At 37.1% G+C, this 20,068-nt stretch overlaps 2 protein-coding genes across 2 annotated transcripts; one reads left to right on the top strand and one right to left on the bottom strand.

The window, feature by feature from the left end:
* Positions 1-197: 197 nt before the first annotated feature.
* LOC102289458 (trypsin-3) lies at positions 198-3,747 on the bottom strand. Its single transcript, XM_005918875.3, has 6 exons — positions 3,695-3,747; positions 3,311-3,382; positions 2,744-2,900; positions 2,461-2,599; positions 2,132-2,383; positions 198-1,846 (listed from the first exon to the last, which is right to left on the bottom strand). The coding sequence occupies exons 2-6, from the start codon at positions 3,366-3,368 to the stop codon at positions 1,694-1,696; spliced, it is 759 nt and encodes a 252-aa protein (XP_005918937.1). The 5' UTR covers positions 3,369-3,382; positions 3,695-3,747; the 3' UTR covers positions 198-1,693.
* A 4,272-nt stretch (positions 3,748-8,019) lies between these two features.
* LOC102289149 (trypsin) lies at positions 8,020-19,372 on the top strand. The gene is made up of 5 exons (XM_005918874.3): positions 8,020-8,130; positions 11,535-11,694; positions 16,226-16,367; positions 16,481-16,747; positions 18,049-19,372. The coding sequence occupies exons 1-5, from the start codon at positions 8,076-8,078 to the stop codon at positions 18,217-18,219; spliced, it is 795 nt and encodes a 264-aa protein (XP_005918936.1). The 5' UTR covers positions 8,020-8,075; the 3' UTR covers positions 18,220-19,372.
* Positions 19,373-20,068: the final 696 nt, after the last annotated feature.

The raw sequence follows: 20,068 nt of genomic DNA, 5'->3' as shown, positions 1-20,068 counted from the left end.
GTGAAAATGCTCAGCCTGAAGCTTCACAACCTGACTTCTCTAAACATCAAGGTGACTATATCCATCTTTTATTTAAAATGTATGTTGTCTTGATGCATGCTCAATCATCCAGGTAAGTAAATCTCCAAAAGTTGATTCTGTTCATCACTTGGATGAGTCACGAAATGTTTCTCCCACGCTACGTCCAGATGAACAGAATCAACTTTTGGAGATGAAATGTATGATCTCACAAGAAATGTGTGGCTCAAATAAGAGATATTTTAATCATTAATTCATCACTACTAAAATTATTAATTTAAACTTCACAGTTATGCAACTACAGAGGAACCACACAAGTGTACAAAATCTGTAGCATAAGACTATAAAAACAAATTTAGCTTCCATTAATGCTTATAAAAAATTGGACAAATGGTAGCATTTGCTTGATCAGATGATCAATGCCAAACCTGTAGCATGTATAGTTTAGTCTCTGAAGTTCCATTGGGTAGGATCCAATCACCTTACGGTAAACAACAACAAAAAAAAGCAGAGAGAATGCCCCTGATACATGTATCATACACACTTATTGCACCATTTTCAACTTATTCGTGGTCATAATGTTTCACTGTTAAATTATAGTTAACCTCAACAGGTTCACATGAATTTCCCAGTAATATACTTCCCAGCATGCCATTATTTTTAATCAGAGCTTTTTAGCATATGTTATAACTTTGTTAGGTTAACTGGCATAGGTGTGAATGTGAGCATGAATGTTTAGGTTTAGCTTAACAACAGAAACCAGCACCAGAGAGAAGCTGTAATTATTCAGTGTGCAGCAGGATAGCTTCTATATTTAGTTGTTTAGATACAACTTGATTAGGCACCCAGTGTGAGGTTAATGCCACAGCTGCCCTAAGTTGCTCTATAACACGAGTAAACACTTTCCTAAGGAGTTCTTTATGTTTAAAACAAGACCCGAGTTCAGTGAAGTCGATAATTTTGAGTTTTAAACAGGTTTTTGACAGATTACTAAAATATTTGTTTGTTTGTCTAGCTGCATTATGTAACCATTTGCTATGTGTTTTATGAACATATAAAGGTCAGCTCTTCTTTGTGAAGAAAAATTGAGCACTTTGTTGATTTTTATATTCTAAGCAACTTTTGGACATTTTGGACTTTGAACACAAGAGACTGATAGAAGCATGATACAGACAATCAGCATCTTCACTGTCACTGTGGATGGGTTAACCTTTTATTCCATACTAGTAGTAGTAGCAAGTATCACTTGTCAGTTTATAGACCCAGTGCATTGGTAAAATTGTTCTTAAAGCTGCACTAATTGAAACTGTCATATTTACAATGAAGCTTAAATAAAATATAAGAGGTTTTGCTTGTAGTAACAGGCATAATAGGAAAATTGATTCATGTGAAAACAACAACATTGGTGATTTTTCAATAGTACTATTCACTTTGAATGATTAACACAGTTACTAATTATACTGCTATAGTACCAACAAAAAATAAAAAGGATATCATAGCAACAAGTCTTTCTTTTATTATTCCCTATCAGAAAAAAGAGTGACAATCAATTAATTATAGGTGCAATATTGACATATTTCCAGGAACATTTTAGAAATTCCTAACGTTAATATTTATTCATTTCAGGCCCATCTGAAAATTATGTTCATTTGACTGTTTAACTGAAAAAAATCGCTCATGGTGTGTTGTCAATAACCCAGTTAATCCACTGAATATAGCTCCTGACTCTGGTGTAGACACCAGGGTAGTACTGATTTGCACAGCCAATACCCCAGGAGACAATGCCCTCAAAGTAGCCATTGCAGACAAGGGGGCCCCCGGAGTCGCCCTGTGGAGTACCACAACAAATCAGGATTGTTTTTTGATAATAGAGCATTTCACATTCACCCTTAAATGGAAAATGTTAAATATTATTAAAATGACACTGAAATTATATGTAAATCATCACTGGTTAACATATATTTTATAGCATATATAACAGGTGTCATTTTGCCTATAAATTTATGAGGAAATATTCATTTAAAAATAGTATTACTCTACAAAATGCAGTTGCTAAGTAGTAATTAAGCATACCACAAACACAAAATAAATCATGTTTTCCATGAATGTATACCTGGCAAGAGTCCTTTCCCCCGTATGGAGATCCAGCACAAAGCATACCTGGTTTGATCCTGCCCCAGTAATACCAAGTGCAATAAGGTATTTCTCTTACATCCACAGCACGTAGCACAGGGGAGAGGGTGTAACTGTAAACCTGTGTCACTCCCCAGCCACTCACTATGCAGGTGCCACTAAAGGGAGGGGTACCTTCATCAGGTATCAGAACTGGCTGAACATAAGCATTCAGCTGTGCTGGTCTGCTAAGCTGTAACACAAACCAAAGTTAGGGTGGTACCATTGTGAGATCACATTTTTTTGTAGCTAAGTACAAGTCCTACTTACCTTAATAAGCATGATGTCATTCTCATATGTCCTGAAATTATAATTGTGTACATATATCTTTGAGACATTGAAGATCTGTTCAAATCCCTCTGTTTTGATCAGGCTGTGCTCACATAGCACAACCCTCATAAAATTACTCCTGTTAAACAGAAAGAGACAAAACGAAATGAGAATTTCACATATGTTCTTTCAAAACAGACCTTCTCCCCTCAATAATTATTAAACATTTTCATTAATGTTTATTAGTAAAGCTGCAATCTTGCTGTATGGTGTCAGTACTTACGGTCTCCAGCAGTGGGCAGCAGATACCACCCACTCTGGGTGAACTAGCGTGGCTCCACAATAGTGATCCCCGACCTCAGTCTGAAGGGATGCCTGGTATTTGATAGAGTATGGTTCGACCTCTTGACCCCCGATGATCCTTCCTGTATTCTCTTTCTCTGTGACGAAAGACAGAGCGAATCAGACAATTTGTCTCTATATTTTACGTTCTTTTGGTTTACAATAAAAAAGATAGATTGTCAGGGTAATGTGCCTTAACAAAAAAAAAAAAAGCAGAATATTCTAGTAAGTTTCTTAACTTAAAGAAGTCTAGTTGTTTTCGTTCCAAGCTCCTTATAATATTCCAGTTCTGTATTCATTTCTACAGTATTGTCTGGCTTCATAAACTGAGTCAGACAGCAGTATTACAGCCACGTCACAGAAAATTTCTCCTGATCGACTAACATGTCTGTTTTTGTCAGCTGTTTTAAAGTCTTTGTGTATTAGTCTTTAGATCTAAACATTGAGACTAGAATTTCATATCCTTTGCTAAGTGTCTTGGAATGAAAAATTCAAAGATATAACTCACGTGAATTTACTGAAAAAGACAAAAGAAGCAGCACAGTAGTGATTGCCACAGCAGCCATATTGTAATTGATACCTGTAACACAGAACAACGACAGCTAGCAGCTTCTATATACATAAATTACTGTCATTTTAATTGCTCGTGCTAATGAACTATAAATTATTTGCTTAGTTTTGCTTAATTTGGTTATTTTGCTTTGTTTAAAAACTGTATCGCAACAATTACAGGATCAACAATATCTTCAAAAGCACTAAATGACCATTTAATTCAATTCTTTTGAACAATGAGCTTTTATTTTTAAAATATAGTTCGACTGTGAATTATTTGTAGACAGTTGAACATTAATTACAATTTCACTAAAAAGGGTTAAAATAAAAATTTGCTTACCTGAAAGTCTAGACACAGGAAGCTTCAGAGTATCTCCAAATGATGAGAGCAATGCTCTCCTCTTTCTTTTTATAGTGTAACTATATCCTTGTCAAGATCTTTTGTTTAAATTATCTTTTCGTCTTGTTGTGTTCTGTAACCATCTCACGCTCCTACAATGAAACTGACCTACAACCTGACAAAGCTAGGGTGTTCTCTTGTATTATGCCCATTTCTAAGCTCAAGTTTTATACTTGCAGTTTTTAGGTTGGCAACGCCTCTACAGGATCAACAATATCTTCAACAGTTATTTCTCTATTAAATGTTGATAATGTTTTTAATGAGATGAAATTAGATTGCAATAGTTTCCACGATTATGTAGGATATAAAATAATAAAGTTAGAAAAGTCACACTGGCAAGATTAACTTCATTTCAAAACTAAAAAAACACAAAAGACAGAAGCACTTCCGGTTTCTATGATTCATTTTATGAAAATCTAAAAAAAATCTGAATCTTATTTAAACATCTAAAAATTTCAAATGTATTAGTTGAGATTTAAATGAAATAACTGGCCATCACAGACAATGATAAACAGTTTACTGGCTAAGAGTACATTGCTAAACTCTGGCTTTATGGTGTTTGTGTTATTGCAAACTAATAGAGATAAAATACAAACAATGGTTGGTATTATTTTCCATGAAGTCTTCGACTTCCTCCCATAGTCCAAAGACACTTAGACTAAGATATCCATAGGTGTGAATGTGAATGGGAATGGCTGTCTGTCTCTCTGTGTTAGCCCTCTGAATGGCTGGTGATGTCCAGGATGTACCCTGCCTCTTGCCTTACAGTAGCTGGGATAGGATCCAAACTCCCTCCCCAAGCCTAAGGATAAGCGTAAAAAGACTGGATGAACAGAATATTAATTATAACCACATGGAGACTTTGTCGTGTTCAAATTTTTCAGAAGGAATTCAGGAGAAATATCTGTCCTTTAGAAAGATTTAATTTACTTCAGCAGCTGAAATTACAAGTTTACTTCACTGGAATGCAATGTGATAATCTGCCTCACACCAAGATGATCATGGCTAGACAGACACACAACACACTCCCTGCGTAGTCTTGATTATCTATATTATCCATTATTCTTCAACCGATTCTAAGGCCCAGTTAAGGACATCTTCTTCAGACTTCTTGACCCAGAGAATATTCAAACCATCATCATGTGTGTGTAAGCATGCTGCAAAAAACCCTCTGCACTCAACGTCACTAACAATATTTCAGCCCAGTTATAGCGTTGGATGAAACTTTTGACCCTCAAAACATAGAGTGTACATTGTGTTCTTTTCATTGCAATGGGGCTTAGACTATACTCAGGCTCTCTGTTGTACCTCACCTTCAGGTTCTGTTACACACAACTTTAATATGTCAGTGATTTATGTCTTTAACTGGAGTACTGCATGTTATAATAATAATGTGGTTGAACAACAACCTTTCATAGCACTCTCACTTTGTGAGACTGTTTATTATCTTCAATACATGCATTGTTACCTCTTTACTCCTATAGACGCCACCTAAACAGCTAAATAGCTACTGGTACCCCAAAAGAAACCTAAGTCCTTGAACTTTTTTGTGCATAAACACAGCAAATAGTTTAGTAGTCAAGGATCTGATTAAAAGGACTATATTTCGTGTGAAAGTCTTATTCATTATTTCATTTTCTTGGATTAATACTAATAAAATAAACAAAGCCATGCCTAAAGAACACAAAATGTGTAACTGTCCAAACACTGTAGTTCACCTCACTGCACCACTTTACTTAAGACTCAAGTTCAGTGCAATCTAGATTTCGAAACTAGTTTCTAGGAGCTTAACCTTTGTGCAAAATTCAAAATGTATTGATGAATAGCTGAGGCCACCTAGTCCTGGCTTCTTGCCTTTTAAGATCTATAATAAATGCCAATGTAGCTGATTTTTGGATGTCTCTTTGGATCTGTAAATTGCAGTAAAATATGATTTCTTTCCTTGTTCTGTGCAATATTTTTGGTCTTTGGTCTTTGCACAATATTTTGGTCTCAATGGAATTACCATCCCCACCCTAAATGACCATAGCCCCTCCACCCTGATTTATTTATTTATATTATATAACTGCCCTTGTATACAGCCCCACAATGTTTCAATGTTTCTACACATACAGTGTACAGTATATAGTTTACTCACATATATGTATACATATATTGTTTTTCTTTACTTTTGCACCTTTGTGGTCCAGCTACCCAATTTCGCTGTGCAAGAAACCGCACAATGACAATAAAAGCTCTAAAGTCTAAAGTCTATGTAGAGCAATTAAAAAGTTAATATTGTGTTTGTATTTGTATTTTTTATTCATTGCAGGTTAAATATGTTAATATATGTGTGTGGTTTAAAGTAGATGTTTACTAGTAGAATTTACAGCTATTGAGCTAAACACATTTCTAAGTAAAGATAGATTACATAAGGTTGAATCAAGATGCCAGCCAGTACTGAGTTACTGGTACCAAGAAATGATGATGCTGATACTGACACTGATAAGGCTTCAGTGCCAACCTGTCTGAGTACTGAACAACAATATATGTCAGTGAAATTATACACCTCAGTTATCAGTGAAAGATGTCAGCAATTATAAGAAAGTCACGTTCAAACCCTTTATTTGTTCATAACTGCTGACATATGGAAACAAAAACATATATCAAGTTTAAATAATACAATAAAATAGATGTAATATAATAAACACTGTTGATATAAAAAGGATTTACATCAGATTATAACATCTATGAGCAGTGTATTAAAACATGTAGTGGTCTGCTATTCTCTATAAAGGGTTTATAAGTTGTTTATGAACAGTGGTAACACAATGACACAGCTCTAATCATAATTACATCAATAAACCTTTGTAAAGTGTTACATGACAGTTAACTAAAAACAAATAGCACATGCTAACAAAGCATTAGCGAGCATGAAACATTTAAATAACTTTTAAATGTCTCATAGATATAGTTACATTTATTGTTAATTTATTTTTTGTCCTTGGACTTGAGATTGATTTGCATAACTAACAGGTGAAGATAACTCCTATTTATTTTATATTTGGCCTTGATGAAGAACCTTCATTCACTTCCTACCCTTTAAGTCAACCTTCTTCTGATTTGCTGCCCCTTGCAAACAAAACAGCAGACTTAAATCTGCCAGAGCTGTATGTCTGACATGACCATAATAAGGATATCCTCTCTCTCATGACATCATAAAGAGACAGAAAAATAAAATAATTGATTGAAAATGGCTCTTTAGAGCTGTCTGAAAGTTGAGGTTTTAATTCATGAGGATTACTTGCATTTCATCGCTTCTCATTATTTGAAATGTTGGCCATGTTTAACATGAGCATCCACCACTGTAACAGAAAATAAGGAAAAGTATAACAGCTCCAGTCTAATGTAAATAAGGAAAGTCTTTAATTCAAGTCAGCTGACATATTTTATAGTAAGTGAATAGATTTAAAATAGGAGGAAATTTGTTTATTAGAGTCTTGTGGTAAGTAACATTTTAGTTCAATGTCAGTCAGATGATTGTGAGAGCTGGAAGTGGCAACCATGAACATGGCAGCAGCATGTGAACTGAGGAGTGGGTCATGCAGAAAAAAAGCAGTGGTCAGCACTCAAGGGAGGACAGATGTACCAAGAGCACGGCTTTAGCTATCAGCGGCAATGAGGGCAACAGAGAGGGCTATTAGCCAGCTAAGGTCAGGAACTCCACAGAGGGATGGTGACTGTGATGAGACAAGGCTTAGCTGTGCTCCATTTTTAATGACACCCAGCCTGAGGATAGATGTTGAGCAGCAGTGCTTATTTGACCTGGTCTGACACGAAAGCTTATGCTGCTCAACTTCGGTCAAAAGCCTCATTAATCCTTTCAGGAGATATCAGTGCAGGGAGACTCTCATGAATGGTAAAGACGCATACTGAATCTTTCCTCATTTAATATGACAGAATCCAATCTGAGCCACATTAGGAGCTTCAATCATGTGGACTTATGGGATGCTATATTGGACAGGGCTAAATCATCAGAGTAGCTGTTAAATAATACATGACTAAAACTGAACAAGCTCATAGCAGCTGATCAAGCTGTTCTTAAAATGTCAACAATAAACTGGGTGAGTTTCTGTGGGTCATGGAAGAGGTGAGTCAAGCAACTGTGCCATGGAGCTTCAATTATAAATCGGTCTAGGACAAAGTGGTGACCATGGAAACGGAAACAGAAACTATAAGAAACCTGAGAGTGCAGGTGAGATGCCTTCCCCCTAAGATCAGACAAGTAGCACACAGGTTAAGCCTCTCGCTGCAAGTAGACTGTGCTGCCCTTTGTCTCACTATGGACCAGCCATATTTATTGTTTTGTATACTGTTGGAAGTCCTGGCTGTAAACTGTGAGTAAGCTTCTTTTTCTCCAATATAAAGTTCACAAAAATATGATCATAACGAACAAAGTGAAAGTTGTGATGTTGTGATGGGCTAACATTCTGAAAATAAAAGTAGACTGGGTGTCTTCTAGGATGTGCTGCAAATGCATGAGATATAGCATTAGGGTATGCCTTCTAATCATTTTTAAAACATCCCTTTTAGCTGTGCACTTGCAGTTCTGATGATCTGTGAAGAGAAAAATTGTGACTCAGAGCCATTTCCATCTGGGTAGCAGGGAGAGGAAGAAATAAATGTGCACATTAATTTGAGTTAATCTTCAAAGATGATCATATTTCACAGTAAAAAAGACACATGACTGCTTTCTTGTTAAAATAACTGTTCTTATTTACAGGTAATCATTTCATTTAAAACTCAGATTTTTAATGAAATTTAAATGGTTCTTATTACATGATAAATACTTTCATCTTGTAGCATGTAAACTGTTACAGCCGAAACATCTTCCTGAGACACAGGGCTTTTGAAAAGGAATTGAACTTGAAACCTCAGTAACAATAGATTCAGTCTAACAACACAAATAACAATAAATAATTGTGGCCAACACCTGCCTTTGTGCCTGGAAATTATGTCACAAAGACACCAAAAAAGGAGATTCTGATAAAGATCTTGAGCGGGTCTGTGATTTGAGAAGAAGCAGCATAAAATATCATTTGGATAATGGTTTAAGACTTACCCAGACCTGAGCTTTAAAAAAAGAAAAAACTGTAGTTTATCACTGTTTAATCTTATCTTCTTAATCTTTTCAATTTTCTTCTATTTCTAGTTACAGTTTAGGAGACAAAACACTCAAAGAAACCCAATCTTAAAATGTTTACTTCCATGATCTTGCATAATGCTTTCTGATACACCCACATGTGTGTTAACCTCACACGCAGTCACTGCTGGGTGTAGTGTAGCCTATAGAGTTACCATTTTGTTGTTAAGATCCACCCCAGCTACTAATTATAGCCTGTGGTTAGATGAAAGCATTTCCATGCCTAAAGGTTCTCTCGGTTACTGTGATCTACAATTTTGGTTTCATTGTTTAATTTTCAAATATTTGCCATATAGATGCTTTGTGAGCCTTAGGGAACATTTTAGAAAATGTGGGGTCGTAGCTCAACATTGTAAAATTGCTAAAGTCATTATAATTCAAATATTTTAGGTATTCACATTTTTCTCTTTCTATTATCTATTAGGCAAAATTATATTTTCGAGTGAAAAAGGTTGCATCAAAGCTTTCCCTGATAGTTCCCTGGGTAGTTCAGACACTAACTTGGTACCAAAGTGTCACTTCTTATAAGACTATAGAATTATCTAATCTTTTGGTAAAATATAACATATCTCCACACCACACTGACAATTTGGAGACTCATTTATGAACCACTTGAGATCAATTTTGAATGTAATTAAACAGGAAAACACAAGAAAGCACTAATTATTAAACGCTTTCAAAGAATAGTCTAGAATATGTCTACGAATAGTCTAGACTTGTTCTGTCATGAACCTTTGGGTTCACACCAAGGCTTTAGTTGGCCTTGCTTGTAAACCAATCCTTCCATTCTCTTGCGCTTATCCAATTCAGGGTCTGGAGCCCATCCCGGATGCCATAAGGCAAGAGGAAGGCTAGGACAGGTCGCCAGCCTGTTGCAGGGCTAACAGAGATAGACAACCATTCACTCTCGCACTCACACCTACGGGCAATTTGGAATCACGAGTTAACCTAACCCCACTAACTGCATGTCTTTGGATTATGTGGAGAGAATGCAGATACAAGAAAAACATAGGAAGGCCCTGGACAGATGGTGCATTTCAAACCCAGGGCTTTCTTGCTGTGAGGAAACAATGCTAACAACTGCACCACTACACTGCTCCTAAGTATTCAAATGACAATTTTGAAGGCCGAAGTGGCTTTTAAACTCATCAAACACTAATAATAACATGATGCTGCAATAATATGATGTGGAACAGATAGTTTTAAACATTTTAAAAATATCTGTACTCTTACTGCTTCCATAGGGATTAAGACAATAAATCAGAAGTGATCCGACAGCGCACTGTACAAACTGCAAAAACCCATGATGGTGTGCTGATGGATTTTTCTGTTTTGTTTTGTAGCTACAGGGCTTGGGTACCTTGCAGTCACTGAGTCAACCATGAACTCCACTGTATACTAAAGTATTCTAGCATTAAATATGAGGCCATCTGTCCAACAGCTAACGCTTGAGTGAAACTGGGTTATGCAACAGGGCAATGATCTTGAGCACAGCAGCAAGTCTCCAAAAGAATAACTGGAAAACAAAAATCAAGGTGTAGCAATGGCCCAGTCAAAGTGCAGACCTTAACCTAAATGAGACAGCTGTGTAAAAGTGATTGCCACACAGTTCAATGAACTAAAGCTATGTTGTAAAAAAGTGGAGGAAATTTTCTCCACAGTGATGAGATAATGATAAAGTGATGCAGAAAACAATGGCTGTTCACTAATCTCAGACATATTTAATACATTGCCCCATTAACACAACCAGCAAGCTTGACCAAGAATACAAACACTTAATTTTAAGTTACAATCCATGATAGAAAATTTTCTCTAAATTCTGTAAGTGCTGAAATCTGTCTCTGTGTGTGCGCTGTACAGTGCTTCTGTGAGTTCTTTTCATCTTATTTGTCCTCACATTATTCAAAACTTCAAGGTCCAAGGGAAAATATGTGATTGCAGTGTCCTCAGCAGCATTTAAAGCCACAAATACACGAAGTGAAAAAATATAAAACTGAGCAGCTCAGTCAGGGGCAGAAGCATTGTAAACACCAAAGAGTGTTCCCAAAGAAGCACAGCTTCCAATTAGAATTAGTTTTACTCCAGTATCAGCTATACTCAGCTTATCCTTGAGTGTGGTCGTGGGCAGCATTTTGGAGACGTCCAAACTGATAGTGTTCTCCTTTTCCTTTAGGCAGACTGAGATAGATTGTGGGCTAGTTCAGGCCTTCTATTTGTGTTTCGCCCAGGTGTCCTTTGGAGGGTTGATTCTGTTTATGAGCTAATCAGATCCGGTCCAAATTGAGTTAACGTGTTACCTTCAAACTCATTTAAACACCAAACAGGCAGTCAGATCTATCCTCACTTAAGCCAGTGTGAAGTACTTCGGAGATGAGATTGCTTTTCATTGATCTGCTGAGCCACAAAGCAACTGTGCGGTGAAATCCTCTGTGGTTTTCTTTATGACCTGAATAGTTTGCACTGATCTTGTAAAGGTACTAAAAAAGAGCAACTGAGTTAGCTCAGTGTGGTTTACACCAACACCTTATGGACTGTTCTGTGTGTTTCTTTCTCTAAATCTAATCCGAGCTGAAATTTGTCATTGCTTGTGTGTTGCAGGTCAGAATGTTGGAGAGGAACGAATAGTGGGAGGATATGCACCGGTTCCACATTCCATCAAGTACATTGTGTCGATACAGACATTGGAACGAAAGCACTTCTGTGGGGGTTTCTTGATTAATAAGCACTGGGTAGTCACAGCAGCACACTGTAACATCGGGTGAGCTAATTTTCTCCTGTTGATTTACCCCTATGGATTAAAAAAGTTCTATAACTTAAGGCAAAGTTGACTTGATTGAGTTTTAAAATCAGTCACACATCACACAAAACCCCATGTCTTTGTGTTCAGATTTAACTTTTTGTAAGGAAGAAAAGGCCTCTTGATATAGGATAGCCTCAATTTGACTTCTCAATCCTGTAATTTCAACTCATATCATACAGTCAGATCTGTGGCTTATCCTGACTGAAAGAAAGCTAATGGCAACGATAAAAGCGCACCATAACAATGGAGCTTTGTTGTACTGAAATCTGACACAGATCATGACGACCGATCAGAATACTTTATTTAGATTGCAAACAATTTGAAGATGAGGAAGCAATATTTGTAGACAATGTTCTGTGCCCATTCCATATTCTAAGGTTTTAGCAGCAAATCAGCAAACTGATAAATTACAGTTTCCAAATGTCAGTATCGCCTATTTCCCTGTCAACAAACAGTTGCAATTGATGTCAAAAAGCTTTATTGCATTAATAGCAGTTAATTATTAATATATCAGCAGAAAAGCAGCTCTGTCTCCCAGACTTCCAATTTAATGTTAGCAACCAGATTTTAATGAAATGTAAATGTCTTCATTAATGACAAATTTAAAAAAATCTTTTTGGGGTTTTTTGTATGTATGTATGTATGTATGTATGTATGGATGGATGGATGGATGGATGGATGGATGGATGGACAATCAAACTGCATAACTTGGAAATTGCTGTTTTACATGACAAGTATAACCATCTCTTGTCTATAATTCTTAACAAGAACAAGGTAAAGAAGGACAGATACAACTCTGCGCTTTCTTGTCTTTTTACCAAACACAACCACAATGTTTTCCCAACTTCCAATCTGTTGTCAAGCATCCTCAGAAATTACATTTCTGCATTAACATGTATCTTGGCTTATGATTTCCTACAGCAGTGTGATAAAAAGCTTCACAGATCAGTATGTTTTTTATAGATAGAAGGCACATATCACACAACAGAGGCAACTCAAAGTGTAAGAGACCATAAAAATACATTTGGCAGTTTCAAGCGAATGGGCAAAATAAATTAAAATTTAAAAAATTTAAAAAAACACTGACGAAGCAAAGCTTTGAGGCAAGCGATTGATGTTTGCCTAAGAAAAAAAGGATAAAAAAGAATCTAGAAAACAGATACTGAAATCCTAAAACCAGGCAAAAAATCTATAGAGTTTATGAATTTATGGACCTCAGCCACATAAAAACAATTACAAAGTCTGCCTATTGATGTCTTGAAATAAAGTAAAATACAAATAAAAATGTCTGTCTAAAGCAGATACAGAAAAACTCACTCGCACATTCATTACACTACTGTAACAGTGTCTTGGTAGCAACACAAAACAAAAAAGAAAATCAGACATTACAGCTCATTCAGAAAGGTGCAACGCTCCATTGGCTTCCAGGGTCACAAAAGATATATTTTAAATTACTTCTGCTATTTAACAAATCACTAAATGGACTTAGAAATTAGTCACATAAAAATTTGTATGGTCTGCTACCCTTTATGTAACCTAACATAAACATCACAGCCTCTCTGCACCAGTGCAACATAATGCATTACTTTAAACTTAACCAGAGAAATTTTTCAACACTACCCCACCCGTCTTAGCCACTAAAACCTCTCCACACACCGCCTCAGTCTTTTCATGCAACCTTGGAATAGTTGCTTTGTAACTTGTGGGATCCCAGGAGCTATGAAGCAACTACAATGTGAGCACAGGATACATTTGATTGGCATATAACAGTGTTCTGCCCCTCTGTGACCCCTATTCTCTTTGCAGTGGCAGAGGGAATAGGGGTCATAGAGAGTATTTAATGTACTTACTGCCCTGTCATATGCCAGTTTAGCTCGGGTTAGGACAACCCTAACCCCATCATTACCTTAAATGGTAAGCTAGCGAGTATGGTCAAACTCAAGTATTGAGTCATAGGACTTAAATATTTATCCAAGCTCACTGGTGGTTAGACGGCAAAGAAGCTACAGTAGGCAGGATGAGGAGCCCTAAGTCAGTGACTTTATGACAGTTTGACAAGAATGATGCAAATATGAACCTGCCCCAAAGATAATGTTTATTTAACAGAGTCGTTACACCCTCTGGTACTCTTGGTTGAGCTGTGTAAATGATCCCCATGCCAAGTTTTTGCTTTCTAGGAAATTATTTTGAGACCGATTGGCTTCCTTGGATTTCACTTTGAAATACAACTTTAGGAGTTAATAAAATGAAATGATAAAACAAATGCAAATAACAACACCGTAAAAAAAAAGTACAAAAAACAAAACAGAGAGAAAATCTACAAAATATGTAATAAACTATTTTGTACTGCAATGAAAAAAAAAATCACTTCTACAGCTAAAAAGATGTTGTGTATGATGTGTATGTTTGGAGTAGGTAAAATTTATATAAGGAAGAAAATTGTTGAGACCTGGATAAAGTTGGACGTAAGGACTGTTTAATATCATCAGGAAAATGATTAATATACCATGTTGCAACAGGAAAAGCCTTTCTGTAAATAATAACCCTAATATAGGGTCACACTCCAGTTAAGTGTCCATGTTCCAGGGACTTGGATTGTGCATGCTAGTTTACTGGCATAGCTTATTAGGAAACACCCAAATGGATCAAAGCCAGCTTTAACACAAACACACCTGTGCACCTCCCCTTATTATGTTATTGTAAACCCCTAAGCATAAAACTCAATAGGTCTTTCCAACTCCAAGATCTGGATTTGTCACTGTAGTAAAACTACAACTGTTACTATTAAGAAGAACAGTTACTCTGTTTTATTTAAGAGCAGCCAGCATGTAAAGTATCTTGACGCTGAAACTGGAGTAGGTGAAAAAGATTCGGCAGTCGCCCATTGTTATGCTTATATGTTTGGTTTTCTTGATGTGACATGCCAAAATGTCTTTTATACCTGTGATAAAAGGCAGTGTCATAGATCAGAGTTACAGACCTTAGGCTTCTGTTGCATTTATGACTTATTTACAGAAAAAAAGTTGAAAGAAATCAGCTTGCCTGTGTTGATATAACTGTAGAGGTTTTCAGAGTGCATGCAGAGAAAATGAGAAAAAAATAAACAGAAGAAAACGAAAAGCGCCATTACATGATTTATGGCATTCACCTCCTGCATTGTTCCCTCTCTCACCTGGAGACCTCTGGGAGCACTGTGAAAATCATGTTCTTTGATTTCTCCAGTGCCTTCAACACCATTCTTCCCACAGTCCTGAAGGACAAGTTGGACAACTCAGGAGCGGACCATCACTGGACTTCCTCACCGACCGACCACAGTATGTGAGAAATCAGTGCTGTGTGTCAGACAGGGTCGTCTGCAGTACGGGGGGGCCCACAGGGAACGGTTCTGGCTCCGCTCCTCTTCACCATCAACACTGCAGACTTCTCTCACAACTCCACCCAGTGCTCCCTGCAGAAGTTCTCTGACAACTCTGCAATAGTTGGCCTAATCACTGATGGGGACGACAAAGAGTACATTGAAGTGACCCAAGCGTTTGTGGACTGGTACCAGCAGAACTACATCCAGAACAACACTAGAAAAACCAAGGAGCTGGTGGTAGACTTCCGCAGGCACAAACATCCTCCACTGCAACCACTAAATATCTAAGGTCTGGACTTTGAGGCTGTGGATAGCTACAGGTACCTTGGTGTACAATAAACAATAAACTGGACTGGACTCACAATTCAAGTGCTCTCTACAGAAAAGGGCAGAGCAGGCTGTACCTGCTGCAGAGGCTCAGGTCTTTTGGAGGGAAGGGCCCACTCCTGAAGACCTATGACTCTGTGGTGGCCTCTGCCATCTTTTACAGTGTGGTCTGCTGGAGCGGCAGCATCTCTGCTGGGGACAGGAAGAGACTGAACGGGCTGATCTGGAGGACCAGCTCTGTTCTAGGATGCCCCCTGGACCCAGTGGAGGTGGTGAGTGACAGGAGAATGGTGGCTAAGCTGTCATCCCTGTTGGACAACATCTCCCACCCCATGGAGAAGTCTCTGACAGCACTGAGCAGCTCCTTCAGTGGCAGGCTGCAGCACCCACGATGTGGGACGGAGAGATTTCGCAGGTCTTTCCTTCCAACTGCTGTCAGACTCTACAAGCAGAAAGACTTTGCAGATGACCACACACGTGCAGACAGACACACACACATATATCCAATATGACATGGTAGCCTTCGCCTAGTCTCCCCAATGTGCAATAATACCAAGTGCAATTTTCTGATGTCACATAGTATTTTAATCTATTTTGTATAGTACTTTATTCTATTTGATCTTATTCTATTCTGTTGTTTTTCTTAATTTTTGCTGCTATTAACTTTGTATTGTCCAGTTTCTGTCGTGATAAAAACAAATTTCCCATGTGTGGGACTAATAAAAGTTTATATTATCTTATCTTAAATCTTCTTTTACAGACATTTGACCCAGAAGATGTAATTTCTCTTTTTTTCATCTACAGGGTGAAAAACATGATGATTGTTGGAGGAGACTACTCTCTTTCTATATATGAGGGCACAGAGCAAGAAATCCTTCCCCACATTTTGGTGCCACATCCTTCATACAACAAAATCACAAACAACTGTGATATTATGCTTATTAAGGTACATAATACATTGATTTTATTTAGTTTCTTTTTATTTTATTTCGTTTTATTTATTTAAACCATGTTGCTTCATTTGTGTCTAACTCATCACATTGTCTACAATCTCTTCAGCTGAGGGCTCCATTCTATCTGAACAGCTACGTCTCCATCACTCTACTGCCCAGACAGGGCGCCCCCATTGCAGAGGGCAGACTGTGTCGTGTGTCGGGCTGGGGATACACAAATCCCAGTGGAGGCCCGATCCCCTCCACCCTCCGAACTGTAATGCTCCCCATTGTCTCCACAGAAAAATGTAACAGCAGTGAGTCATTTAGTGGCAACATCACAGAAAACATGCTGTGTGCTGGTTACAGTCTTGGTGGAAAAGATGCCTGTCAGGTAAGAGCATCTCTGCTTTTTTAAAATTCAGGATATGAACATGGCAACAGTTTTACAGCACCTTTCAAGTCATTTTTTATTTACGTAGCACCAGTTCACTATGACAGGTATGCCATATGGTTCAACATACTGCAACCCACAAGATAAGTGGGGGAATCCCAGTAATAACATTAAGGGATTGTTGCCTCTGATGCCAAACAATTGGAATCTTTTCTCTGACCGTTTAGAGAAAGAAGGGGAAAAAAAGAGGAAGCATTTTATGGAAGGCTTTAGGCAGGAAGGCCAGAAAGTAACAGAGATACAACAAAACAAAAAAACTAAGGCCAAGAGAACTCACACATTTAATTACACACATTCCTTAAGTTACTGCAACAGGCCATGGTTTATGCATTGAACCCAAACTCTTAGCTGCTTCCACGAGACAAGAGACTGATATCTGAAGCTTGTACCTCAAAATAAATATTAGTTATATTTAAATGGCTTCATAGTTTAATAGTTTACACATTCGCTTAGCAAGTGAAAAATCGACAGGGAGGAAAAGATATGCCTTTGGGATCATTTTTGTCATCAGGGAGGGCATCCCCTTGGTGACCCATTGCGACTAAGGAAGCAGCTAAAAGTAGATACTTTGTAATTAGAAATGGGCATTGAAGGTAAGGACAGAATGAAAAACACATATTATGCATATGTATTTGTATTTCTGCATACAATAAAGCTCACAATAAAGCTGCATCTTGTATAAAAACTGATCCATTGGGTAAAGTTTGATATAAAAATAAAAAATACAGGCATAGGACTCCATTGCTCTTGCTGTCAATAAATCTCTCCCTTTTTTTGATTTTCATAAAAAAATCTAAAATTAACCTTGTGTCAATTTGGCTTGCAGTTTATTTCAGCTTGTCTCAGAAAGTGCATTTGCAGAGTATTTGTATTTGCAAGGCATACTTTAAGTGTCTAAAATATTGTGTGTTCTTTTTTGCAACTTTTAGGCTACTGCATAACAGCATTTTGAAAGTTATCAGACTGTTTTCTGTAATATTGTTCTACATCTTCATTTATTTAGTCATTAAAAAAAAGAACATTACATTTTGTAAAAGAACATTTACTGAAAGTGAAAGGCAGCTACCGCTCTACAGCCCAAGAAAATATTTAAGGCTCTGGCTACAGAACTACAGAGCAAGTCATAGAATATCAATCAGAGATATTTAAGTTTCTTGTTGAGTAATTAGTAAAGACTTGAGTAAAGACATCCGTAACCTAACATATCATCCCTAATGTTTTCTTCCATCCTGTGGTATCAGGGGGACTCGGGGGGTCCACTTGTTTGCGATGGCCGGGTCTATGGTGTCGTGTCCTGGGGGAAAGGTTGTGCTGATGCTCAGTTTCCTGGAGTCTACACTGCTGTGTCCAAGTTCCGCAGGTGGATAGACAACACCATATTTAGCTACTACAGCAGATGCAACAAGAATTAGAGCCCAGTGCAACTTTTCACTGTTGCCTTATGTGACCTAAGTTAGGCTTGTTTTGCCCTTCATGCACATTTGAGTGTATGCTCATGTGTTAAAGGAATATTTAGAAAAATATTTGATTTGCTTTCTTACTCAAATTTGGATGAAAAAGGGTGCCTTTATATGAGGCTACAGTGTGGGGCCTGTCAAAGGTAACAAAACAAACCTCCAAGCACTTTTAAGTCTTGCACGTCACTTGGTAATATTTCCAGCAGGTAAAAAGTTAAGAACATTTTCAGTTTCTTCTCACTATTGGCAACGAAGCAAATCTGACAATTTTCCAAAATGTTCAACTAGTTCTTGAGCGGTTGTTACTTGACCTCAAGTAAATGTTGTGTCAGTCAAAAGCTAGAAACAATGGGCAACCGTTTTTGAGTTTTACATTTAGTTTGCCAGCTGCTGATCTATTTTAGGCAACTCATAAACAATAGAAATACAGTGGAATCCACCAATACTCTCAGGCAAAGCAGAACACGTTGAACACATTTCCACAGCGTCACGATTGAGGTGCCAAATCCTTCAGAGTCTCGTGGAAAAGAGAACAACAGAAAAACATAGTCATGATACCATGTTTCAGTCATGATACATCACAGTTTATGTTCTAAAATCCTTTAAGAAGTCAAGAAAGCTCACAGTCATATCCAGGACAAATTACTCATGTTTCACTAAAATCTGATCAATAATATAGGAGGAGTAGCAACGTTGTGAAAATGACAGTGCCTGTAAAATTATAAAAATGACCTAAACCTTGGTTACACTTTGGGTGAAGACCAATTAGGGGATCATTGTGTGCACTGTAAGTTTGAGTATATTCTGACAAATACAGAGGTAGTATCAACAATTCTTGTGAACTCCGGTGAGATAGACAGATACTTTGTGGACACTTTGCTATCACACATGCTCATCGGTCCTTTGGCTGGATGAGCTCAAAACATATGAAATGCTGTAAATAAAGCATGCTTACATTTAACCGAGCATATTGTGGCTATTACTGTAACATCACAAGTCGTATAGCTTGTTCATGAGTCATAGAAAATAGAAACAACCGCAGGAACTGAGTTTACTGAGTCAAAATGTATAAGAAAAAACAACATCAGTTCAATGTGAGCAGAAATCATTTAAAAATATATTTTCCCATATAATTATATATAATAATATATAATATATATATATATATATATATATATATATATCTTGTACCGTGAAAATGAAAATCTGATAACCTGTAGATTAGTCACATTAAAACAACTGTTTAGAGATGAAACTGGTGGGTAATTTGTACCATTCTATGGTATTTGCATTACAAAGTTAATGAATTATGAAAAGATTCCAAATTTGAACTGAAAATTAAAATAATGCTTACTTTAAGTTCAAAAAATCCGCTGGTTCAATTGTAACGCGTGCTGTGTGTGTCCGTGTTGTGATCAGCCTGTGTTTTCAGACTGAAATTCTATTAGTCAGAAAATGATCACTGCCAATTTGACATGATATATTCATGGTCTGTTTTAATGTAGTTGCATAAACTGTAATGTTTTTTTTTCTGTTTTTTAAACTTCAATAAATTACTAATCATCCTTTTTTTCATGCACTCTCTGCCTAACGTCTGTGTGTGCATTTACACAGTAAATGTTACAGCCATCAGCCTTAAGTTAAGTGGAGACCTTCAATAACGCATTACATGGGCTTTTCGGATAGATAACTCACAACTCTTCATGCCATGTCACTTGTACAAGTCAGTAAAAGCCTCTGCAGGGGAACAATTAATAAGCCACTACACTGATAAATTATTTAAAACTACAGCAATCACATTTGA

Source organism: Haplochromis burtoni, unplaced genomic scaffold (genome assembly GCF_018398535.1).
Source record: "Haplochromis burtoni strain Fernald_Lab_line unplaced genomic scaffold, NCSU_Asbu1 Contig_31, whole genome shotgun sequence".
Taxonomy (NCBI): Eukaryota; Metazoa; Chordata; class Actinopteri; order Cichliformes; family Cichlidae; genus Haplochromis; species Haplochromis burtoni.
The sequence above is the reverse complement of the archived record's forward strand: the minus strand, read 5'-3'. Positions and strand labels throughout refer to the sequence as shown.